The 27689-nt window shown below is 38.5% G+C and overlaps 1 protein-coding gene across 1 annotated transcript in view; it reads right to left on the bottom strand.

The window, feature by feature from the left end:
• LOC136863249 (glutamate dehydrogenase, mitochondrial-like) overlaps positions 1-27689 on the bottom strand; it is a 274916-nt gene that overhangs the window by 67177 nt on the left and 180050 nt on the right. Inside the window, exon 10 of the mRNA XM_068226415.1 lies at positions 26081-26167. Coding sequence (XP_068082516.1) covers positions 26081-26167 — 87 coding nt within the window. The remainder of the gene's footprint in view (positions 1-26080; positions 26168-27689) is intronic.

Raw genomic sequence — 27689 nt, 5'->3', positions numbered from 1 at the left:
ATGTTAATTCTAAAGTTTCTCAGAAGATGTCGCTATTGTAAATTTTGAAGAGTTCTGCACTGTGTCTTTTTCGATTTATATTTGTTTTCTCTGTAGCAAGAAGTGTGAACATTCTCTTCCAGATGGCACCACTTAAGAACTACAATTGTGCACCCTAGTGCAAAGTGAAGGAACTTTTTTTTGAAGAAATTTTGTAGTCATAAGTTTGCTCTTTGTTAAATTTCTTTCTGTCATTGTTTGAGTTGGCAATGTTAATCCGTTCGTTCCGCCCGTTTTGAAATTAGCCAATCCCGAATTTCTTAAATTAATTTTAAACCAATCGGGGCTTTCTTCCCCAACCTACTCTGTAACTGTGTTCGGTAACCAATAAAATTTTGTGGGTGGGTTGTAATCATTCATGAAACGTCTCGAATCTTCCACGAGGATATATAAACTGCTGATTTTCTGGTCTCGGGGCCACTTCAGTAACATCTTTCCTAGTGTGATTATATAGCAGGGGGCGGGAAGCGCCCCTTTCTTCAGGCGGCAGTTCATCCATCAGGTAATGGCCTTTTAATAACTTCTTTGTTTGCTAGCTCAGCAGTTTAACCCCCGGGGCGGGTTCGAAACTTTCCTCATGTAACCTATATTTAAAATGTAAAAGACACTTCGTATAAATTCTGTCTCTGTAACTACAAATTGGGATAGAGAGTGCCTAACCCTCTCGAGCTCCCATTCATTTTGTTTTGAGGTGACTACGTTTTTATAACAGTTTCCCTTCTACTCGTAATGTCATAAAATTTTTCAATCGTGTCACCTCCGTTGTATGGGATTAGCCCTTGCATAAGCGGCCTAGTGCCAAATAGGTTTTAAAGAAATGTATTAGGAGTGCAGTTTCGCCTCCTCTCAAGTTGGTATTTTGGGGGCCATGTAATTGCCCTGTTTCTTTATGGAATAGGCCTCAGTAGGTTGGGTTGTTTTACCCCTGTTTTCATGTGCTTGGAGGTCAGCTTGAAGGTAGAGTTTGGTGTGGCCTTTGATAGGCTTGAACCTTGAGAGGGGGTTGCTCTTTCTTAAAGTTGGTTTCTGTGTGCCTCGAGCAGGCTTTACTGAGTAATAGGGAGCAAGCGCTCCTGGGCACGATTGGGGTTTTCTGTCCTTTTGTCAAACCTTGTATTTGGGTAAAGTTGGGCTAATTGCTCAAGAATTGTGTGTCTGGGTCTCGGAGCCCAAATCCTGTAACAACTGTAATTGTACATTCTTGATTTGTTGCTAGGTTACTGAGTACCTGTTATATTTGTTATTTCTTGATCTTGAAAAGAAAATATAACTTTGTTAAATTTTAAATTAACTTTAATTTCGTATATTGAGACCTGTTCATCCCAGCACCTTCTTTCACCTCTGCTGATCCACCAAACCACGGTAACAAGTGGTAGCAGAGCGTGGTTGAATGGGTCTCAATTTAGCCCCTTTTGATGGCTAAACATTGCTTTGCTTTCGAACACTAATTTTCTCAGTTGCTGGAATTTTTTGATTTTCCTTTTTTCAAAAATTTTCTGTCATCATGTCCGGCCCTCGCGAGGTTCTCCATCCTTTCTATTTGCGTAAAGAAGAATTAATTTATGAACTATCTCTTAGAAACGTTCAATCTGGAGGCACGGTTGCAGTCGACTCCAATAAACTAAAAGATTCCCTTGATTTGCCTATTACCATCCCGACTTTGGGAGAGAAAGAAATTGACGACGCTCTCTCCACGATCAAGGATAATACTACTGAGCTAGCATCTGTAGTTAGTTTTTTTGAAGAAAACGATCCATCACCAAATCAACTCAAAAGAGTACAGGCTAGGTTGTACCATTTTTATAATAGGGTGTGTGATCTATTGTCGCTGAAGTTAAATGACCTTCAGGGTAAGGAAGCTAGTGCCCTTGCCGAAAACTTGTCCCAAATGTCTAGTAAAGTTAGTCAGTTGTTATCTGGACCTGCCGTCCCTAAAGTCGACCAACCTATGGTAATAAATATTGTTAGTGGGGAGGATTCCTCTAAAGAGGAAGGAAGTAGGGCTGCGGCGGCTACCCAACAAACATCTGCCCCATCAGAAACGATGTCCGATTGTCGCAAGTCCATTCCACCCTTCGTGTTAAATAATGCTTCTTCCGAATCCGCTTCTCCTCCACTTAGGCCCCTGCCTACTACGTCTCCGGGTTTCAGCAGTTTGCCCCATCCTTTAGCAATGTTGCTCACAGGTATTTCTAAGTTTTCTGTTAACTCTACCAGTGACGTAATTTCTTTCTTAAGGTTTTTAGTTGAGTTTCAGGATCATGCCCTTGTTTTTCTCTTTCTGCGTGTCAGATTTTGCAGATCATCTATCCCTATGCCATTGGGGTTCTCTCCGACAAGATAGTTAGGGCAATTGCCGAACAGTCATCCATAGAAGACTTCCATGCCCATCTGTTCGCAAATTTTATCCCCGCCCGAGCTAGGTCATCGCTCATTCAAAAGTACTACTACCGAGTACAACGGTTGGATGAGAACTTGGCAGACTTTATCCAAGACATCAAATTCTATACTAGGGTATTTGCCCTTCATTTTCCTGAAGACCAGATTGTACAGGCCATTGTGGAAGGCATTTCCCCATCGTACAGGTCATACTTGTGCTTTGCGTCGCGTCCTCAAACTTTTGCCGAATTAGAAGCTATGGCTGTCTCAGCGGAAGGAGTTAGATACGCCGACACCTTACGTGTCGCGAAAGAACCCCCTCCAGCCTCTAGTAATTTTCGGCCTCCACCTCGCCGAAACGTCACCCCTCGCAAATGTTATGCTTGTGGGTCGGCAGATCATCTGCGTAACAAGTGTCCATTAATTAAATCTAGCGGGACAAGGAATGGAGCAGTTTCATCCCAAGGCTGCTTTAAATGCGGCGCGTTTTCTCATATTGCCAAGAACTGCCCTAATGCTAGCAGCACCCCCTCCTGTTCAACTTCTGGTGCAACTTCCACCAAGGACAATAATACTAAGTGACTAGTGGCTTCGGCTGAGTCGGCGAACCCATCTTCCCGAGGCTCAGCCCCAAGTAATCATATCGAAATTTCAGGGAAAACTCTGTCTTCAAATTTATCTTTTGAAGGTCCCAAAGAATGTCTTAGGATTGCAGCGGATACCCCCGCACCTGTGCCTTTTCTCAAAATTGAATTAAATAATAAACCTGTAACAGCTCTTTTAGATTCAGGCAGTGTTTGTTCAATTATTTCGGCTCAATGGTATTTGAAATTGAAAACTGTTTGTAAACTTCCTGACTATTGCTCATCTTCAGTTCAATATGTTTCGGCTAATTCTTCTCCATTAGAAATTTTAGGTTTTTTATATGCCAAAATTCGGATTTCTAAATTTACTTGGAAAATTAAACTGTTAGTGGCTCCGCACTTGTCTTGCCCCATTATATTGGGAGCAGACTTCACGTCTCACACTGGTCTGGTGCTCGATCTTCAGAGTAAGTCGTGCACGTTCAAATTTGCTTCTAATTGTAAAATCCCCTTATTGAAATGTAATTCTGTATCATGTGCATCTGTTTCGCCTACCCAGGATGAGATGTTAGACATCTACCTGAGGAGCAGGCTGATAGTATTCGTAAGCTGTGTCAGCCGTTTCCAGAGGTGTTCTCGGATACTCTCGGTGTTACTGACCTTATTGAATACAAGATCGAGGTTACGGATTCGATTCCTGTCCGTTTTCCACCTTATAGGCTATCTCCACCTAAAATGAAGGCGCTGAAAGAAATCATTGATCAGATGCTGAAAGACGGCATTATTCGGCCCTCTAAGTCGGCGTATTCTTCGCCTATTTTTCTAGTCCCGAAACCCCAAGGTGGCTTCAGGCCTGTAATTGATTATAGGGCTCTCAATCGGAAGGTGGTGTTACAATCTGTGCCCCTTCCCGACCTTCATTCTTGTTTTTCATGGTTTCGTAAAGCTAAGTTCTTCACCATCTTGGACCTCAATCAGGCCTATAATCAAATTCCTCTGGATGAAGGATCTAAACATCTTACAGCGTTCGCCACGGATTGGAATTTGTATGAATACAACCGCGTGCCTTTCGGTCTTCCCCCGGGAGCAGCTGTACTCACTAGACTGCTAGACAGGGTCTTCTCCGACATCAAGTTTGAGTACTTGTACCAATATCTTGATGATGTCGTCGTATTTTCGGAGACTTTAGAAGAACACCTAGATCATCTGCGAGAAGTTCTCAATCGCCTTCGTAAGGCTGGGTTAACTGTGAAGTTGTCCAAGGTTGCCTTCGCTAAGCCCTCCATGTTATTCCTAGGGCATATTGTGTCGCCCGATGGTGTTGCAGTCGATCACTCTAGAACACAGGCCATCCGTGATTTCAAGCCTCCCAAGGACATCAAAGGTATTGCTAGGTTCATTGGTATGGTGAATTTCTTCAGGAAATTTATTCCAAATTTCGCCAATAGAGCGGCGCCCTTGAACTTACTTCGTAGGAAAGGCGTCAAATTTGAGTGGGGACCTTCTCAACAAGCCGCTTTTGAAGATCTCAAATCAGCTCTGTGTAACGCCCCTGTTCTGGCCATGCCCGATTTCTCCAAGAAATTCATCGTCCAAACCGACGCGTCGTCGTCGGCGGTAGCTGCAGTCCTTCTTCAAGAGACAGATCTAGGGAGGCGACCCATCGCCTATGCATCTAGGACTCTATCGGCTCAAGAAGCCAAATATTTCATCTATGAGCTCGAAGGTTTGGCAGTCATATTCGCTTTAGAAAAGTTCCGTCTCTATCTGGAACATGTCAAATTTGACTTGGAGACCGATAACCAAGCCTTAAGTTGGGTCTTAGGTAGGCCGCTCGGACTGGTCATATAGCCCGGTGGACCATCCGAATTTCGGCCTGTCATTTTGATGTTAGGCATATCAGAGGTTCTCAAAACGTGGTTGCTGACGGACTAAGCCGTATGTTTTCTAATGATGTAGAGACTCCTGATCTGGATGATAGTTCTTCACCTCCCGTGTCCATACTATCTCAGGTTAATGCCATCTTAACAGATGCTCCCATGCTCTTTAGGGACAATGAGAAATATCAACGTGAAGATCCGACGCTGGCTCCTATCATGGAAACCCTTTCTTCTGGGGAACATGTTGTCCCTTATGTTCTGAGGAATGGTGTTTTATGCTGCCCGTCGAGGCATGATCAAAAAATGAAAGTTGTAATTCCAGCTGTTCTTGTACCTATGATCTTCAAGTACTATCATGAGACTCCATTAGGGAGGCATTTAGGCATCTTCAAACCCGTGAAAAGATTCGTGAAATGTTAATCTGGAAGGGTATGGACGGAGAAATCCGTGAGTTGGTAAAATCTTGTAAATCATGTTGGCTTAGTACCGATCTCTGCACATGGTTATGAGGGTGTTTAGGGGTTGTAGTAAGGATGTAAAGGAGAGTGCATATAAGTCTCTGGTAAGACCCCAGCTAGAGTATGGTTCCAGTGTATGGGACCCTCACCAGGATTACCTGATTCAAGAACTGGAAAAAATCCAAAGAAAAGCAGCTCGATTTGTTCTGGGTGATTTCCGACAAAAGAGTAGCGTTACAAAAATGTTGCAATGTTTGGGTTGGGAAGAATTGAGAGAAAGAAGAAGAGCTGCACGACTAAGTGGTATATTCCGAGCTGTCAGCGGAGAGATGGCGTGGAATGACATTAGTAAACGAATAGGTTTGAATGGCGTCTATAAAAGTAGGAAAGATCACAATATGAAGATAAAGTTGGAATTCAAGAGGACAAACTGGGGCAAATATTCATTTATAGGAAGGGGAGTTAGGGATTGGAATAACTTACCAAGGGAGATGTTCAATAAATTTCCAATTTCTTTGAAATCATTTCGGAAAAGGCTTGGAAAGCAACAGATAGGGAATCTGCCACCTGGGCGACTGCCCTAAATGCAGATCAGTATTGATTGATTGATTGATATGTCATTACTATGACGTCAGTAGGAATGGCGCGATTAAAAGCAATGCTTTCATATGACATAGTCGATCAAATAAAAAACCGCACATTTTCTCACTTTTAACGAACGCTGCCGATCCGAAAGTCCGAAGTTCCCGAGCTGGAATGACCAAGCCGCAGACAGCGGTGATCGTGAATACTCTTCGTCTTTTTTGGGCGGGAGGGGGGGGCGGGGAGTCGAATAGTGCAGAGTCCCAGGGCAAAAACTATGTCTTTTTACTAATCTGTTTTTAATAGTACCCGATGAGTCGGAAAATTTCAGTTCAGTACACTGGCGGCGGAAAAATCTATCTGACTTGGAGGCAACTTGCTAACTTGGAATAAAATTAATGTAGAATTTAATAAAAATGAAGCGGAAGAAGCGTTTCTTCAGAAACGGCTCTTTTTCGGGTTGAATTTTGAGTTATTTAGTGAAATGTGGTGCTATAATTTGGAATAGGTCTAAATTGTAATTCTAGACCAGGTCATACTACTACTGCTGCTGCTACTAAGTGAGCCTCTGACTTACGTGCGCACACTGCTTATTCAAAACAGCGCGTCAGAGTAGGGATCGAATAGCTGGAATACTATAATGAAACAGTATGCTACGTACCAGCATTATCAGAAAATGTATGAACCAGAAGAATGGCATGCTAAAGAAGAACGTTTTGTAACTCCCCAGCCATTTCCCGCCAATATTCAGTCAGGTTGTTGGTATAATCCCATCTATCGGAGTTGAATGGAAGTATAAGAGACAAAGAACATTACAACAAACAATGGTCAATATAAAGTTACTGATGATAAATTTTATGAGCTTTCGGTATTGTAGGCCTTCATATTTAGTTTTCTTCCGACTCTGAGATACCATTCTTATCATAGTCAGTACGGTAAAACATAATAACACACAAATGATCGGAAATTGTATTCTCTATAACATTTGTTATGTAGTAATTTCCGATAGGGCCAATAACATATGCATTTAAAAATTAAATTTTAGGCGCCTGATCCTAAAGTACAGTTTCATCCTGGATAAATAAAATTGTTTATAGCCTAGACTGTAGTTTCTTATTCCCCGACTCTATAGGCCTATACCGATTTTCATAGCCTAGATTGTAGAAGTTCATACCCCGACTTTACATACCGATTTTCATTAAATTCTCTTCAGCCGTTTTCTCGTGATGCGTGTATAGACAGATAGACAGACAGACATTACGGAAAAGTAAAAAATGCATTATCTTGTTACTGTGGACATGACCGATACAGAAATACCATTCTTTTAAATTCTGAGCAATGTACTGTAACGGTTCAAATCCCGTTACAAAATTATATCTGTATTTTTATTATTGAATGATTTTATCTGTATTTTGTTATTATTATTATTATGTACGTATTATTATTATTTTATCTATTAGATTACTATTATTTTGTTATAATTATTATTTATAATTGAGTTTATGCATGTATACGTATATGTAGATTAATATTAAATACCTGTACAGTGAGAGTTTCGATGTATCAGATGTTGGATATGACGTTGTATTTTGTACTACTGGCGATTCTGCCAAGTCATCGCCATGTCATGGCTACGTCATCGTGCTCACGTAGCACAGAGCTCTGTTCCTTTGATTTTCTTAGGGAGCCCCAGGGGATTTCATCATTACATGCAACAGTTTGAGGCGTTGTGGGAATATGTCATTGTTATTTCTGGAGATTGCGTAGGTGTGCCATGCACGTCTATAAAAGGAGGATGCATATAGTAGCGTCAGTCATTAGTTAAACGGAAGCAGAACAGTGAAGAAGTCTACGAGATGAAGAGACCTCAGTCGGTCAGTCAACGAGTGTGAACGAGAGATGGAGAATACTCAGTGAGCCATTATCATTGGTCATTGAGAGAGTGAGGCCAAAGGTTGGTCGGTCACTTAGTTGAAGACACGGACGAAAGGGATTACCATGGAGTCAGAGAGGGCAACCCTGGACCTGCCAAGAGTCACAAGGATGTATCACCAATTTAGGCGTGACACATCTACAATAAACACCAGATCAAAGGAATACGTCGTAATTACAATCAAAGTGTTGAAGGTACAGTCAAGTGAATCAGTGAGGGAAATATTTCGTATAAATTGTTAAATGTCCGGTCAAGAAGAATTCAAATTCATGCCTAGTTTCTTTCAGTTCCAATGTCATAATTTCATATTTTCATCTGTTTTATCGCAACAAGACTCACTATTTTTGATATATTATTTAAAGAATATATATTGTTCTATCAAACGAATTCATAGTTTTATTTCAATGAAAGTAAAATATCTTAACCTCAAAATAAATGGGGAAACCGAACGCCTATCTCCTTTTCCCAGAACTTATATGGTATGTTGTCAAAAGTGAGCTTATTACCCCACACCCTAGAGATAGTCAAGAGTCTCATTCTATTATTGCTGCACTGAGTGGTAGCTGGCGCCCTTCAAATAACGTATGTGTAAGTAAGCAGGTAACAAGTAAGTGTGAGTCCAAGGTCCGACGAGTGTGTATTTTATTTAATGAATATTAATTTTCAGATTTTCCATTTTAAATGCAGATATTTCATAATTTCCATTTTAAATGCAGATATTCAGATTTTTCATGTTAAATGCAGTTTTATAATATATTTGTAAAATTAGTCAGACAGTTAGGAAAGTTTCAATTTGGCGCCCAACGTGGGGCTCGAATAAATTCAGAATTTGGTCTGAATGACAGCATATCATAGGTTCATTTGGGAAGAGTATGCACATTTAAGCCAACGGAATTATTACCAGTAAATGTCAGGAGTGTAAGTTTATGATATATATTTGTATTTTGGGGATATGTCAAGGGATTTGAAGAGGGAAATTAATTTGAGATCGCGTACTATTACTAGTGAACCAAAGATGGACAAGGAAGACAATAACAAGTCATGTGACGACGAGGTCATTGCTTCTGCGAACATCCAAGGTGAAATTCAGAGTAGGGAGCAGGTGAATACGATGGAAGCTTCTGAGGTAATTCAGGAAAGTGCAGAAAGTGAGAAGCACACTGAAACTCAGAAGGAAATCGCGGGGGGGATGACCCAAGATACTCTAAATTTGCTGATGGCCAAATTTACCGAGTTCAGCAGTAGAGTGGAGGAAAAGTTTGATAGTAGTGAAAATAGTCAGAAACGAATGAAGGAAAAGATTGATACTAATAGTGAAAATAATAAGAGATGAAAGAGATGAAAGAATTAATTAGTAATAGTAATGAAAATAGTAATAAACGAATGGAAAAAATGAGTGAAAATAATAAGAAAGAGATGAAAGAATTAATTGATAGTAGTAACGAAAATTGTAATAAACAGATTAACTCTCTAAGTAGTAAAATAGAATAAGTAATTAGTAGTAACGAAAATAGTAAGGAAGAGATGAAATAATTAATTCTTACTAATAATGAATATTATAATAAACAGATTGACTCCATAAGTAGTAAAATGGAGGAAATGATTGGTAGTTGTAACGAAAATCTTAATGTGATCAATGAAAAAATAAATGGGTTAAGTGAATCACTAAATTCCAAAATAGGTACTAAGATAGTAGAGGTAACTGGTCAAATATGCAAGTTAGAAAATAAGTTAAACAAAGAGTGTGTTGACCTAAGAGAAGAAATGGAGTCGAATCGGAGCGAGCTTCATACTCAAATTGAGCATGTCAAAGGAACATGTACAAACAGGATCGTACTGTTAAGTAATAAAATTTCGAGTAATCGGGAAGAAATTCATGAGGTAGTCGAGAAAAGATTGGACAAAATTTACAATGCAGTTAGGGAAGATACGAGGGAACAAATGAGTTGAATTGAACAAATTGAAAGCAAACTTGTGGAAGTCAGTGAACTACGGAACGAACAGGAAACGCTATCACAGCAGGTGAGAGAGAGAGAGGAAGAATTGCAACAAGACGTAAGAATAGTGGAAGAGAACGCTGAGAGGGGAGCGGAAGAAGAAATTTTGTGTTGCCAGGAAGTGATACGGCATGAAGTTACAGGTAAAACGGCGGTAGAGGTGCTAGTAGCGAGTGGTTTGTTCAGTATGGATCGTGATTTAACCAAGTTTTCTGGAAAACAGTTTAATCCTATAGAGTTTGTGAAAGTAGTTGAGAAAAGATATGCAAGTAAGTTGAGGAATAATATTATTGAAAGGGAATACGTGCTGGAAGTCTTGTCGAATGTTTTTGTCGGTGAAAGTAAAACATGGTTTCGAGTGTACTGGGATAATATGTCTAATTTAGGAGAATTGAAAGACAAGTTCATTGATAGGTTTTGGGAGGGCGCGCGCGAGAGAGAGAGCGCATGATGTCTGGGGAAAGTAGTATAGTAGAGAGAGAGGGGAAAATGTTAGTCGTGTATCAGAGTAGTAGTAATCCTGATGAGCAGAGGATTAAGAGTTATGTCGATGGTGATAGGGGTCAGATGAGTAACCAGAGAGAATCGGAAGATGGGAGGCGTATGTATTTGAGTTATGAGAGAGAAGGTCAGAAGAGTAATCAGAGAGAATCGGAAGATGGGAGGCGTACGGATTTGAGTTATCAGAGAGACTATGATAGTCTGAATATGAATGTTATCAAGGTGTCGTTATCGAGCCAGAGTATTTCAGATTCACAGGGAATCGGATAAGTTAAGTAGACAGGCTGAAGGTAGAAGATGAACTGGTATTTAGTATAAGCAGTTATGTAGTGAAAGTAGATTTAAGAGTATAGTGTGATTGTGACCTAAGTAATGTTAAGTGAGATATTTAAGTAATGACGTAGTCATAAATAATTAAGTAATTAATGGTAGCAGTAAGTTAGATGTAAGAAGTGTTCTGTTAAGTGATGTAAGTAGTGAGGTAGTAACTCCGATGATGGAAATTGTGAGATGAAGAAGGTAAATGAAGGTGCTATTAGATATTGTAACAGCCGTTGGGTAAGTCAAAGTGAGTAAATAAAATAATAGCGGTACCAATCATAATTGAAGATAATTGTAAGTTTCAGCCACGCCTTGTTGTACCAGATCTTGTGTATTCAGTTATTTTAGGGGCCGACTTGGTTGCAAATCATGGAAGTAGAGTAGACTTTAATTTAGGTAGTGTGTGTTTGTTCTGGGAGTAATCTAGCAAAGAAGTACGTGTTAATTATGATGGTCTGAGGTGAGTGTTTGGGTAACGTGTGTTCTTTGAAAGATATGAGAGGTAAGTGAAGTTGTTCCCAGTGAGAGGAAATGTTTTCTTGGGTGTGTTACGTGCCTGTACGACCAGTATCCGAGGGATCGTCGGTATGAGGCAGTGACGTGAGGTAATTTGGGTGAATTACAGGAGGAATATTGTGTTCGATGTTAGGTAAGCATCGAGATGTATTTGGTGGTAAGTGAGGAAGAACACGTATATGAATATAAATTTGTAGTACATGACCATTCATCATTTGTGGGAGGTAAGTACCCCATTCAACTTAAATATGCTAGTGAAGTCTTAGAACAAATAAACATTATGCTGGATTACGGTATAATTGAACCATCTTGTAGCCATAGTATTGATTCTTTAATTATTGTTGCCAAGGAGGAGGTGATTTATTGAGATATGTAAGTTTATAAGGGCAAAATTGATTCCGTTTGAGTGACAGAGTGCTACTCAAAGTTCCATGTCATCATCTGCAGAGGCCGGAAATATGTCTAAGTTATTTTTGTATCAGGGGTATTTCACTATTGTGAACCGTATCGGGAAGTGTGCATATTCCTTAAAAGATCAGGAAGGGAAGATTGTCGGTACTTACAACATTAAGAATTTAAAGAAGTACTTCACGTGAGATTTGTTGAGATAAGAATAAGATGATTAATTTGTGTGAGAAACTGGCAAAATAAAACTAACATCTGCGATTTGCGTGTGAACCAAGTGTCGTATTGGTGTATTGGAAGAATAAGTGCTACATTGTCATGTTCTGTGTGACAAAACGGAGAACAGGACATTGGACAGTTATCTACGATAACAATATGCGAGAAAAGTTCTCATATAAGTGATATTTCACAAAAAGTTTTGATATGTTGAAAAAAGAAGAATGTAGTGTAATCATTTAAAATTATTTGTATGTGTTAAATTGAGTGCTGTACTCTTGTGATTTGTATGAGAGAAAAAGAGAATAGGACACTGAACAGTTATCTACGATGTCAATGTGCGAGAAAAATTCTCATATTTGTGATATTTTATAAAATGTATGGATGTTGAAAAAGAAAATTACTCTTGTATACTCATTTAAAGTGTTTATCTGTGTCAGTGTTATATGTATAATTTTGTTCATAAATCAATCGATTCTTTGTTCTTCAATTTATTTATGAGGGAGGCGAATTGTAACGGTTCAAATCCCGTTACAAAATGATATCTGTATTTTTATTATTGTATGATTTTATCTGTATTTTATTATTACTATTATTATTATTATTATTATTATTATGTCCGTATTATTATTATTTTATCTATGAGATTACTATTATTTTGTTATAATTATTATTTATAATTGAGTTTATGCATATATACGTATATGTAGATTAACATTAAATACCTGTACAGTGAGAGTTTCGATGTATCAGATGTTGGATATGACGTTGTATTTTGCACTACTGGCGATTCTGCCAAGTCATCGCCATGTCATGGCTACGTCATCGTGCTCACGTAGCACAGAGCTCTGTTCCTTTGATTTTCTTAGGGAGCCACAGGGGATTTCATCATTACATGCAACAGTTTGAGGCGTTGTGGGAGTATGTCATTGTTATTTCTGGAGATTGCGTAGGTGTGTCATGCACGTCTATAAAAGGAGAATGCATATAGTAGCGACAGTCATTAGTTAAACGGAAGCAGAACAGTGAAGAAGTCTACGAGATGAAGAGACCTCAGTCGGTCAGTCAACGAGTGTGAACGAGAGATGGAGAAGACTCAGTGAGCCATTATCATTGGTCATTGAGAGAGTGAGGCCAAAGGTTGGTCGGTCACTTAGTTGAAGACACGGACGAAAGGGCTTACCATGGAGTCAGAGAGGGCAACCCTGGACCTGCCAAGAGTCACAAGGATGTATCACCAATTTAGGCGTGACACATCTACAGTAAACACCAGATCAAAGGAATACGTCGTAATTACACTCAAAGTGTTGAAGGCACAGTCAAGTGAATCAGTGAGGGAAATATTTCGTATAAATTGTTAAATGTCCGGTCAAGAAGAATTCAAATTCATGCCTAGTTTCTTTCAGTTCCAATGTCATAATTTCATATTTTCATCTGTTTTATCGCAACAAGACTCACTATTTTTTGATATATTATTTAAAGAATATATATTGTTCTATCAAACGAATTCATAGTTTTATTTCAATGAAAGTAAAATATCTTAACCTCAAAATTAATGGGGAAACCGAACGCCTATCTCCTTTTCCCAGAACTTATATGGTATGTTGTCAAAAGTGAGCTTATTTCCCCACACCCTAGAGATAGTCAAGAGTCTCATTCTATTATTGCTGCACTGAGTGGTAGCTGGCGCCCTTCAAATAACGTATGTGTAAGTAAGCAGGTAACAAGTAAGTGTGAGTCCAAGGTCCGACGAGTGTGTATTTTATTTAATGAATATTAATTTACAGATTTTCCATTTTAAATGCAGATATTTCATAATTTCCATTTTAAATGCAGATATTCAGATTTTTCATGTTAAATGCAGTTTTATAATATATTTGTAAAATTAGTCAGACAGTTAGGAAAGTTTCAATTTGGCGCCCAACGTGGGGCTCGAATAAATTCAGAATTTGGTCTGAATGACAGCATATCATAGGTTCATTTGGGAAGAGTATGCACATTTAAGCCAACGGAATTATTACCGGTAAATGTCAGGAGTGTAAGTTTATGATATATATTTGTATTTTGGGGATATGTCAAGGGATTTGAAGAGGGAAATTAATTTGAGATCGCGTACTATTACTAGTGAACCAAAGATGGACAAGGAAGACAATAACAATTCATGTGACAACGAGGTCATTGCATCTGCGAACATCCAAGGTGAAATTCAGAGCAGGGAGAAGGTGAATACGATGGAAGCTTCTGAGGTAATTCTGGAAAGTGCAGAAAGTGAGAAGCACACTGAAACTCAGAAGGAAATCGCGGGGGGATGAACCAAGATACTCTAAATTTGCTGATGGCCAAATTTACCGAGTTCAGCAGTAGAATGGAGGAAAAGTTTGATAGTAGTGAAAATAGTCAGAAACGAATGAAGGAAAAGATTGATACTAGTAGTGAAAATAATAAGAGATGAAGGAGATGAAAGAATTAATTAGTAATAATAATGAAAATAGTAATAAACGAATGGAAAAGATGAGTGAAAATAATAAGAGATGAAAGAATTAATTGATAGTAGTAATGAAAATTGTAATAAACAGATTAACTCTCTAAGTAGTAACATGGAATAAGTAATTAGTAGTAACGAAAATAGTAAGGAAGAGATGAAATAATTAATTCTTACTAATAATGAATATTATAATAAACAGATTGATTCCATAAGTAGTAAAATGGAGGAAATTATTGGTAGTTGTAACGAAAATCTTAATGTGTACAATGAAAAAATAAATGGGTTAAGTGAATCACTAAATTCCAAAATAGGTACTAAGATAGTAGAGGTATCTGGTCAAATATGCAAGTTAGAAAATAAGTTAAACAAAGAGTGTGTTGACCTAAGAGAAGAAATGGAGTCGAGTCGGAGCGAGCTTCATACTCAAATCGAGCATGTCAAAGGAACATGTACAAACAGGATCGTACTGTTAAGTAATAAATTTTCGAGTAATCGGGAAGAAATTCATGAGGTAGTCGAGAAAAGATTGGACAAAATTTACAATGCAGTTAGGGAAGATACGAGGGAACAAATGAGTTGAATTGAACAAATTGAAAGCAAACTTGTGGAAGTCAGTGAACTACGGAACGAACAGGAAACGCTATCACAGCAGGTGAGAGAGAGAGAGGAAGAATTGCAACAAGACGTAAGAATAGTGGAAGAGAACGCTGAGAGGGGAGCGGAAGAAGAAATTTTGTGTTGCCAGGAAGTGATACGGCATGAAGTTACAGGTAAAACGGCGGTAGAGGTGCTAGTAGCGAGTGGTTTGTTCAGTATGGATCGTGATTTAACCAAGTTTTCTGGAAAACAGTTTAATCCTATAGAGTTTGTGAAAGTAGTTGAGAAAAGATATGCAAGTAAGTTGAGGAATAATATTATTGAAAGGGAATACGTGCTGGAAGTCTTGTCGAATGTTTTTGTCGGTGAAAGTAAAACATGGTTTCGAGTGTACTGGGATAATATGTCTAATTTAGGAGAATTGAAAGACAAGTTCATTGATAGGTTTTGGGAGGGCGCGCGCGAGAGAGAGAGCGTATGATGTCTGGGGAAAGTAGTATAGTAGAGAGAGAGGGGAAAATGTTAGTCGTGTATCAGAGTAGTAGTAATCCTGATGAGCAGAGGATTAAGAGTTATGTCGATGGTGATAGGGGTCAGATGAGTAACCAGAGAGAATCGGAAGATGGGAGGCGTATGTATTTGAGTTATGAGAGAGAAGGTCAGAAGAGTAATCAGAGAGAATCGGAAGATGGGAGGCGTACGGATTTGAGTTATCAGAGAGACTATGATAGTCTGAATATGAATGTTATCAATGTGTCGTTATCGAGCCAGAGTATTTCAGATTCACAGGGAATCGGATAAGTTAAGTAGACAGGCTGAAGGTAGAAGATGAACTGGTATTTAGTATAAGCAGTTATGTAGTGAAAGTAGATTTAAGAGTATAGTGTGATTGTGACCTAAGTAATGTTAAGTGAGATATTTAAGTAATGACGTAGTCATAAATAATTAAGTAATTAATGGTAGCAGTAAGTTAGATGTAAGAAGTGTTCTGTTAAGTGATGTAAGTAGTGAGGTAGTAACTCCGATGATGGAAATTGTGAGATGAAGAAGGTAAATGAAGGTGCTATTAGATATTGTAACAGCCGTTGGGTAAGTCAAAGTGAGTAAATAAAATAATAGCGGTACCAATCATAATTGAAGATAATTGTAAGTTTCAGCCACGCCTTGTTGTACCAGATCTTGTGTATTCAGTTATTTTAGGGGCTGACTTGGTTGCAAATCATGGAAGTAGAGTAGACTTTAATTTAGGTAGTGTGTGTTTGTTCTGGGAGTAATCTAGCAAAGAAGTACGTGTTAATTATGATGGTCTGAGGTGAGTGTTTGGGTAACGTGTGTTCTTTGAAAGATATGAGAGGTAAGTGAAGTTGTTCCTAGTGAGAGGAAATGTTTTCTTGGGTGTGTTACGTGTCTGTACGACCAGTATCCGAGGGATCGTCGGTATGAGGCAGTGACGTGAGGTAATTTGGGTGAATTACAGGAGGAATATTGTGTTCGATGTTAGGTAAGCATCGAGATGTATTTAGTGGTAAGTGAGGAAGAACACGTATATGAATATAAATTTGTAGTACATGACCATTCATCATTTGTGGGAGGTAAGTACCTCATTCAACTTAAATATGCTAGTGAAGTCTTAGGACAAATAAACATTATGCTGGATTACGGTATAATTGAACCATCTTGTAGCCATAGTATTGATTCTTTAATTATTGTTGCCAAGGAGGAGGTGATTTATTGAGATATGTAAGTTTATAAGGGCAAAATTGATTCCGTTTGAGCGACAGAGTGCTACTCAAAGTTCCATGTCATCATCTGCAGAGGCCGGAAATATGTCTAAGTTATTTTTGTATCAGGGGTATTTCACTATTGTGAACCGTATCGGGAAGTGTGCATATTCCTTAAAAGATCAGGAAGGGAAGATTGTCGGTACTTACAACATTAAGAATTTAAAGAAGTACTTCACGTGAGATTTGTTGAGATAAGAATAAGATGATTAATTTGTGTGAGAAACTGGCAAAATAAAACTAACATCTGCGATTTGCGTGTGAACCAAGTGTCGTATTGGTTTATTGGAAGAATAAGTGCTACATTGTCATGTTCTGTGTGACAAAACGGAGAACAGGACATTGGACAGTTATCTACGATAACAATATGCGAGAAAAGTTCTCATATAAGTGATATTTCACAAAAAGTTTTGATATGTTGAAAAAAGAAGAATGTAGTGTAATCATTTAAAATTATTTTTATGTGTTAAATTGAGTGCTGTACTCTTGTGATTTGTATGAGAGAAAAAGAGAATAGGACACTGAACAGTTATCTACGATGTCAATGTACGAGAAAAATTCTCATATTTGTGATATTTTATAAAATGTATGCATGTTGAAAAAGAAAATTATTGTTGTATACTCATTTAAAGTGTTTATCTGTGTCAGTGTTACATATATAATTTTGTTCATAAATCAATCGATTCTTTGTTCTTCGATTTATTTATGAGGGAGGCGAATTGTAACGGTTCAAATCCCGTTACAAAATGATATCTGTATTTTTATTATTGTATGATTTTATCTGTATTTTATTATTATTATTATTATTATGTCCGTATTATTATTATTATTTTATCTATGAGATTACTATTATTTTGTTATAATTATTATTTATAATTGAGTTTATGCATATATACGTATATGTAGATTAACATTAAATACCTGTACAGTGAGAGTTTCGATGTATCAGATGTTGGATATGACGTTGTATTTTGTACTACTGGCGATTCTGCCAAGTCATCGCCATGTCATGGCTACGTCATCGTGCTCACGTAGCACAGAGCTCTGTTCCTTTGATTTTCTTAGGGAGCCACAGGATATTTCATTATTACATGCAACAGTTTGAGGCGTTGTGGGAGTATGTCATTGTTATTTCTGGAGATTGCGTAGGTGTGTCATGCACGTCTGCAAAAGGAGGATGCATATAGTAGCGTCTCATTAGTTAAACGGAAGCAGAACAGTGAAGAAGTCTACGAGATGAAGAGACCTCAGTCGGTCAGTCAACGAGTGTGAATGAGAGATGGAGAATACTCAGTGAGCCATTATCATTGGTCATTGAGAGAGTGAGGCCAAAGGTTGGTCGGTCACTTAGTTGAAGACACGGACGAAAGGGCTTACCATGGAGTCAGAGAGGGCAACCCTGGACCTGCCAAGAGTCACAAGGATGTATCACCAATTTAGGCGTGACACATCTACAGTAAACACCAGATCAAAGGAATACGTCGTAATTACACTCAAAGTGTTGAAGGTACAGTCAAGTGAATCAGTGAGGGAAATATTTCGTATAAATTGTTAAATGTCCGGTCAAGAAGAATTCAAATTCATGCCTAGTTTCTTTCAGTTCCAATGTCATAATTTCATATTTTCATCTGTTTTATCGCAACAAGACTCACTATTTTTTGATATATTATTTAAAGAATATATATTGTTCTATCAAACGAATTCATAGTTTTATTTCAATGAAAGTAAAATATCTTAACCTCAAAATTAATGGGGAAACCGAACGCCAATCTCCTTTTCCCAGAACTTATATGGTATGTTGTCAAAAGTAAGCTTATTACCCCACACCCTAGAGATAGTCAAGAGTCTCATTCTATTATTGCTGCACTGAGTGGTAGCTGGCGCCCTTCAAAGCAGGTAACAAGTAAGTGTGAGTCCAAGGTCCGACGAGTGTGTATTTTATTTAATGAATATTAATTTTCAGATTTTCCATTTTAAATGCAGATATTCATATTTTTCATATTAAATGCAGTTTTATAATATATTTGTAAAATTAGTCAGACAGTTAGGAAAGTTTCAGTACAGACAAAACTCTAATTTTTTATATATAGATATCAGTGCGTACTTGTCTTGTGTTGAGTAGGTGTTACGTAATTAATTAGCCTCCGTGTGCGACTTCTTTCTTTACAGTGATTTATTTATCCTATGCGTGAGTCTTAGGAAGAAACTAAAAGTTAACTGTGCTTAATTTGCAGCGTATTTTCTTCCCCCCTTTTATCTCGAACTTAAATACTGAGTTTTATCAATGAATGTGCCGCCGTTTTCCCGTTATACTGTGAAGTCCTAAACGAGCCTCTCTAAATTGCCAGTCCCTTGAGTTCTTAAAAATAATTTTCAGTTTAGTTTCTTTCCCCGTTCGACATGGCAACCCTATTGTCATAAGATTAGAAAAGTTGAGTGAACAGTTATGAAACATACTGTACTTAACGCTGGAAATGAATCTTTTGCACTATGGAACAAAATCAACTAATCATGATTTGGTGGAGGGGTACCGATAAGCCTATTTGTTTATCGCTGCCGATTTTGTCAAAACCTTGGAAGCAAGCTAAATACATTAATTTTCACTCGATAGTTACTCTGTAAGATTAGCAGATCACACATTGTTGTTGCCAAAAAGCCTACAAGATTTCCAGCGACTATCCAACCGAGTCGCGGAGACAAATGACCAATGGGTAGCGATGTGACGAGTCGAATACTTTGTCAACTCGAGTCACTCGTATTCGGAAACACTACCAACTCGAGTTGATGAGTCGACCAGGTAGGGCAGGGAGAGCGAGACAGTCGTAATATCTCGTGAAGGAAGCGAGTAAGGAAACTCGAGTTGACGAGTAGGGCAGGGAGAGCGAGACGAGACGCCGAGGCCATCGTTATGTCTCGTAAAAGAAGCGACCGACGGAACCCGAGTGCTCTCTGCGTGCGCAGAGTTTACTCGAATCTATGTTAAGACTATGTGCATTGCACATTTGAGACATGAAAACGAAGGCAATTGTATTCGTAGTAGTTCACTAATGCATTTTCTAACAGAAATCGCATACGTGTTAAATTAACACTGACTGGCAGCTGAAAAAACATTCATAAAGAAACAGAAACACTGAGTTCTTCTCAAACGTAAACCAAATAATAGTCTCAATCCTTTGTAAAGAAAACTAATTCTGTAACACAGTGCACTAAACCTAAAGGAAAAAGGCTTAATAATTTGTAAAAATAAAGTTTATACTGTAACTGGTTCCTTGCTTAGGTTAGGAATCGATCAAAGAACAGAAAGCACGCGGCCGAACTCCGGGCTATTCGGGATATTCCGTATTTTTGCCCTCATGTAGCAAATGACGAGTCGAATACTTCGTCAACTCAAGTAACTCGTATTCGCATACTCTGGCAACTCGAGTTGGCGACCTCTTCGCTGCGTCGTGTGAATGAGTTGGGATGAAAAAGTAAACAACGATCATTTTTATAATTGAATGAATACTCGATAGTAGAACTCGAGTTCCCTTCCTAGCATTTATTAAAAATCGATCAGTCAATGAACAGAAAGCAATCGCGCTCACTCGGGATGATTCGGGTGAGTTCGTGTTCTGACTCGGATGACTCGGGAGTCCACCAGCGAGTGAAATCTTATCGCAGTCGGCCGTGATTCTTCTGGACATCCGTCGATTTCTTGAGTTACAATAGAAAGCCAATCGAGTTGACTCAAATGCATGTTTGACTCGAATTAAGCGAGTTCAAATATTCGAATCGTAACATCACTACCAATGGGGCTTAACACATGTAAGTAAGACATATTTTATGGTAGTATCCCGAAAACAACCCCTAGAGAGTTTGATGATCAATGGAGAGGCAGTACAGCAAGTGACAAAATACAAGTATTTAGGAAGAAATATGAGCTACAGTAAGTTATTGACTGCACTGGGGAAATAAAGTCCAGGATCAGCCAAGCCAGAAATGCATTCAGTAAGATGAGACGTGTGTTCTGTAGCAGAGACCTTAGTTTATATTATTAAAATTAGACTTCTGAGATGTTACGTCTTCTCCACCTTGTTCTATGGAGTTGAGACCTGGACCATAAAGAAAAGTGCAATGGACAGATTAGAGGCATTTGAGTTATGGACGTTCAGAAGGATACTGCGGTTGATTTGGAAAGATAAGGTCACAGACGATGAGGTAATGAGAAGAATGGGAAAGAGTAAAAAATGGAAGGGTATGTATAGGTATTTTAAGGCCAAAACAGGTTCCAAGAAGGACATTCCAGAAATAATTAATGAACAAGGGGAGTGTGTATGTGAAGATCTTCAAAAGGCAGAAGTATTCAGTCAGCAGTATGTAAAGATTGTTGGTTTCAAGGATAATGTCGACATAGAGGAGGAGACTAAAGCCAAAGAAGTAATAAAATTTACATATGATAACAATGACATTTACAATAAGATACAAAAGTTGAAAACTAGAAAAGCGGCTGGAATTGATCAGATTTCTGGGGATATACTAAAGACAATGGGTTGGGATATAGTACCATATCTGAAGTACTTATTTGATTATTGTTTGGTCGGAGGAGCTATACCAGATGAATGGAGAGTTGCTATAGTAGCCCCTGTGTATAAAGGAAAGGGTGATAGACATAAAGCTGAAAATTACAGGCCAGTAAGTTTGACATGCATTGTATGTAAGCTTTGGGAAGGCATTCTTTCTGATTATATTAGACATGTTTGTGAAATTAATAACTGGTTAGAAAGAAGGCAATTCGGTTTTAGGAAAGATTATTGCACTGAAGCTTAACTTGTAGGATTCCAGCAACATATAGCAGATATCTTGGATTCTGGAGGTCAAATGGACGGTATCGCGATTGACCTGTCTAAAGCATTTGATAGGGTGGATCATGGCAGACTACTGGCAAAAATGAGTGCAATTGGACTAGACAAAAGAGTGACTGAATGGGTTGCTATATTTCTAGAAAATACATCTCAGAGAGTTAGAGTAGGTGAAGTTTTGTCTGACCCTGTAATAGTTGAGAGGGGAGTTCCTCAGGGCAGTGTTATCGGACCTTTATGTTTTCTTATATATATAAATGATATGAGTAAAGGAGTGGAATCGGAGGTAAGGCTTTTTGCGGATGATGTTATTCTCTATAGAGTGATAAATGAGTTACAAGATTGTGAGCAACTGCAACGTGACCTCGAAAATATTGTGAGATGGACAGCAGGCAATGGTATGTTGATAAACGGGATTAAAAGTCAGGTTGTGAGTTTCACAAATAGGAAAAGTCCTCTCAGTTTTAATTACTGCGTTGATGGTGTGAAAGTTCCTTTTGGGGATCATTGTAAGTATCTAGGTGTTAATATAAGGAAAGATCTTCATTGGGGTAATCACATAAATGGGATAGTAAATAAAGGGTACCGATCTCTGTACATGGTTATGAGGGTGTTTAGGGGTTGTAGTAAGGATGTAAAGGAGAGGGCATATAAGTCTCTGGTAAGACCCCAACTAGAGTATGGTTCCAGTGTATGGGACCCTCACCAGGATTACCTGATTCAAGAACTGGAAAAAATCCAAAGAAAAGCAGCTCGATTTGTTCTGAGTGATTTCCGACAAAAGAGTAGCGTTACAAAAATGTTGCAATGTTTGGGTTGGGAAGAATTGAGAAAAAGAAGAAGAGCTGCTCGAATAAGTGGTATGTTCCGAGCTGTCAGCGGAGAGATGGCGTGGAATGACGTTAGTAGACGAATAAGTTTGAATGGCGTTTATAAAAGTAGGAAAGATCACAATATGAAGATAAAGTTGGAATTCAAGAGGACAAACTGAGGCAAATATTCCTTTATAGGAAGGGGAGTTAGGGATTGGAATAAGTTACCAAGGGAGATGTTCAATAAATTTCCAATTTCTTTGAAATCATTTCGGAAAAGGCTTGGAAAGCAACAGATAGGGAATCTGCCACCTGGGCGACTGCCCTAAATGCAGATCAGTAGTGATTGACTATCTTGTCAATCTTATGTTAATTTTAAGGACACTTCATCTAAAGCATTACTTTGTCAATTTTATATATTTTTCATCTAAACAGTGTTATGTGGCTGAAGATGTTGATAATATACGAAACATGTACCACTTTTGACCATTAAAAGTTGCCTTAAGCGATCATTGTATCGACTAGGTGGAAAATAAATAAATACTTAATTGTGAATCTATTGAAGTGCGATACGGACCATGAAGCTGATTTTATGTAATATATTAAATACTGTCAAAATCAGAAATCTCCAGTATCTCTGTCATGTGATGCGAGAAGAGAAGTATCATCTACTGCAGCTGGTCATTCAAGGGAAGATATAAGACAAAAGAAGACCAGGAAGAAGACGCATTTCTTGGATTGATAATCTGAATACTTTGTTCAACTGTTCCACTATTGAGGTGTTTCGCGCTGCATCATCTAAAGCAAGGATCTCTATGATGGTAGCCGACATTCTAAGAGGAGATGGCACTTGAAGAAGAAGAAGAAGAAGAAGAAGTTAGTCTTTGATTTAGAAACTGCGTAAACTTATATTCACAAATGAATGCCCTAAATGAGTCATTCCATGAAAAACCTTTGGAACAAACTGAAATTTTACCGAACAGATTTACGTCAAAATGTTCATATGCACTCACCCTGTAGTCAAATAAGCCCATGCAATTTACTGATGCGCTACGATCAACCAATAAAAATTACAGGTTTTCAAACATAATTTTGAAGTATGCATTTTAAGCAATTTTTAAATAACTTTCATAAAATAAGAGAAACTAAAAACATGTATACATAATTTTAAATCGCAATAAACGTACTTTGTGTGCACTCACATGTTTTCTAACCTTACCGTCTGTTAGATATACGGTATGGTGTTGAACTCAGACATTTCGCACATTTTAACCCAAAAGTAGCTCCTACAATTTCTTTGAAATTTTGTGTGCTCGTTAAGGATAATGCTAAAACTCAACAATAACCGTATAAAACGTGCATATTGGCCCTTTAGACTTTTGGAATCTAGGGTTGTTTTCAACATCATGAATAACCTAAATGCCTCAGCAAAATGTTATAATGCATAACTTTTCCCTCTAAACTGTGTTTCTTAGGAGGTTTTATCATAAATATTTTTAAACTGTCGACAATGAATGGTTTTTCGTTTGTTTCAGATTGATTCTGTTACAATTAACTCTGTTTAAAACCAATTAGGGGTTGTACATTATTCATTTGTAGAAACACCAACCACTTCAAGCTCTTCATCAAAATCTTCAAGTATTGTAGTGTGTTCGGCATTGGCGAAATCGTGTGACAACTTTTCATGTGTCGAACAGACGACTATTTTTCTAAGATCAGCTTTTTCTGAGTTAAAATTTATATATTATTATCATGAATATCTTTACAAAAAATATTATGAACTAAAACAAAACAAAATATTTTGATCCTCTTAGCAAATATTTGCACGAAACACGCATGAAAAGTCGCAAAGATTGTCATTGGTATGTGCGATATCTATAATAACCTGCTGGAACTTGTATTAGGAGAGATGCTTTGCACTTCTTGTAGAAAATGTCTGCCATTAATCCCGAGTGAGGAAAGTGGAAAAAAAAGAGCTTTGAATGAAAGTAGAGTGACTAATATTCTACTTGAAATTGATACTGATTGCATTAGCACTCAGCAACTAAATACACCTTTATGATTCAATGGTGAATCGCCAAGAAAGAAAACAAAATTGGTCCTAAAACACTATGAAAAACTGAACTAAAGAGAATAAAAAGGAAATACAGTTCAAAATTAGAAGCCGTGTCATCAATTATTCTATTCTTCAGAGCCTTCTCCAACGGAATAAACTGTAAAATAATATAAATTTGACGAAATGATCTATCTAGTGAAAGAAAAATTTAAAACTACACAAAAGTAGTGACAATGTTGACTCTTCGTCCTAAAAACTGGAATGCAAGCTCGATTAAGAAAGAGTTTAAAAGGTCAAGTTGGGTAACCAAAAGAGGAAAAGCACTGGTAAAATCTCAAGGAATAATCTGCAAACCCACAGCCAAGCAAAGCAAGGCATGCTATGTCAGTTGAGGACACTGTTAATTATGTGTATGGTACTTCAGTCGCATAAAGCCAGGGGAAAAATGACTTCAAATCTGTCAAAATGCATGGGGAAAAAAGTTCATGTTTAGAAGAAAATTTAAAAGAAATATATCGGAAATATAAAAATGACAACCCAGACATGAAGGTTGACTTCTCAAACTTTTGTAAGCTTCTGCCAAGGTATGTGGTGTCCACTCAGTCCTTCTTATGTAAATAATTTTACAATCGTTGCAAATGAGCCTATATACTCCCAAATTAGTTTTAAAATCTTCCTTTCATGACAGTACTTGAATTGTAGATTTGTTCTGATATTTTATTTTTGCATTTGATGTCGACGATCCATCTATGTGAATCAACATGTTTTAAATAATTAGCGACCGCTGTTGATCGAGTCTGGAAACCGGTTCTGAACCAAAGTTGTGTGCTGGTACGAACTCAAATTTCAGTAGAAGAAGAAGAACAATAACGAGCGAACTGTCCGTGCGGTTAGGGGCGCGCAGCAGTAAGCTTGCTATCTGACGCTGAGATAGCGGCCCCGGTCTAGAAAGCTAAGAAGGCCCAGAGGATTCGTCGTGCTGACCACACGACACCTCGTAATCTGCAGGCCTTCGGGCTGAGCAGCGGTCGCTTGGTAGGCCAAAGCTCATCAAGGGCTGTAATGCTATTTGGGGGGAGGGGGGCTGTAAGCTTACATTCGGGAGATAGCTCGAACCAAAATGTCGGCAGCCCTGAAGATGGTTTTCCGTGGTTTTCTACTATCACACCAGGCAAATGCTGGTGGTGTACCTTAACGCCACGGCCACGTTATTCCTACTCCCAGCCCTTTCCTCTCCCATCGTCGCCATAAGACCTATCTGTATCGGTGTGAAGTAACGCCAATTAACATAATAATAATAATAATAATAATAATAATAATAATAATAATAATAATAATAAATAGCCGGGCTGAGTGCCTCAGACTGTTAAGGCGCTGGCCTTCTAACCCCAATTTGGCAGGTTCGATCCTGGCTCAGTCCGGTGGTATTTGAAGGTGCTCAAAAACGACAGCCCCGTGTCGGTAGATTTACTGGCACATAAAAGAACTCCTGCGGGACTAAAATTCCGGCACCTCGGCGTCTCCGAAGACCTTGAAAAGTAGTTAGTGGGACGTAAAACAAATAACATTAATAATAATAATAATAATAATAATAATAATAATAATAATAATAATAATAATGCAGCCATCAGCACTATTTTAATATTGATTTTGATATTGTATGATTATTATAAGATCTGTTACGGTCATGTATTATTTACCAACAGTTTTAGCGAACGTGTCTGCGATCCAGGCCATCTCTCGTGCGCTAGTATTCACGTCTGGAGCAGGCACATCTATACCAGGACCTGAAAAAGAGATTCAGATACATCAGCTGACAGTTTAGAGAGGACTTTCATATAATTATCAAGTAATCACTTTGTTAGGGGACATCTTGTTCACGATGATTATATAGTAAATAATACCTCCTTACAGGAGATCCTTACCAAGATCGTTGTTACAGGCAGTCATATTGTAGTTATGAAGGGATATGTTCCGAATGATGTCAAAGAATTAACCTACATTGGCAGTAAGGTAAAATTTGATAGGAGCAGAGAAAGGGAGGTAGTAAGGACAATATACGAAGCTAAGACAGCATTCGACAAAAAGAAAGGACTTTTCACCTCAAGAAAATGCCCGTCTCTGTAACGTAACGGTTAGTGTTATTAGCTGCCGTCCTCGGAGGCCCGGGTTCGATTACCGGTACTGCCAGAAATTTAAGAATGGCAGAAGGACTGGTATGTGGTTGAAATGGTGCGTGCAGCTCACCTCCAATGGAGGTGTGCGGGATGAGGACACGAGTTCACTTCACCTCAAGAAATATCAACATCAAATATCAACATGACGCTATGAGCACAACTAGATTATGGTAGACTTAGGCTGCCAGACGTTCCCCGAGCTGAAATGATTGACTGAAAATCGCACAACATGAAAAACTACTGCCAACCATGTAAACTAAAAAGAGAAAGATCCTAGAAAATGTAATCGTTTTGGAAGTTTATGTTCACGAACCTACCAACTTGAGCTCTGAAAGTGCTCTATCATTTAGGCCAGTCAGCCCAGCTACTACAACGAAACAATGTTGCAGTACAAGGTGTTCCGGAAGTAGAGGGATAAAATATCTACACTATAAAGGATGACCCAAAAGTCCGTTAACATTTGACGAGGCAATACTTCACTCAATATTGGAGCTAGAGAGGTAATAATTGACACACATGATTAGCATGGCATAGGGTTCTATCGACAGAACGACTAACAGATGGCGCTGGACAGCAACACGCCAGGTAAAAATTGCCATACATGCTTGTTGTGATATGGGGTTTTAGTGACACCAACAGCGAGTGCATAAGCAGGCCAATAGATGGCGCTGGACAGCAACACGCCAGTGATAACGCATGAGACCCCGTGTGCGGTATAAAAGGAGCTGTCGTGAAAGAGGGCTTCGGATGCGCCTGCAATCGCGGCATGTCATGCTTGGCCTCTCCGGTCCCCCGACCTCAATCCGTGTGATTATTGGTTGTAGGGTTACCTGAAGTCGCAACTCTACCGCGATCGTCCGACCTCATTAGAGGTGCTAAAAGACAACATCCGACGGCAGTTTCTCACTATACCTACGGATATCCTGTACAGTGCTTTTCGCAATATTGTCCCTCGACTACAGGTATTGCTGATGAATGGCGGCCGAGATGTTGAGCATGTGTTATAAAGAACATCGTCTTTGCTAAATCTCGATTGTTATGCTAATTATTGCTTGTGTATCGTATGAAGCGCCATCTGTTGGTAATTTTTGTACTTTATTTTGGTTTCAATAAAACCCCATGTCATGCTAAT

Source organism: Anabrus simplex, chromosome 1 (assembly GCF_040414725.1).
Source record: "Anabrus simplex isolate iqAnaSimp1 chromosome 1, ASM4041472v1, whole genome shotgun sequence".
Taxonomy (NCBI): Eukaryota; Metazoa; Arthropoda; class Insecta; order Orthoptera; family Tettigoniidae; genus Anabrus; species Anabrus simplex.
This window is presented reverse-complemented; position numbering and strand designations above follow the sequence as displayed.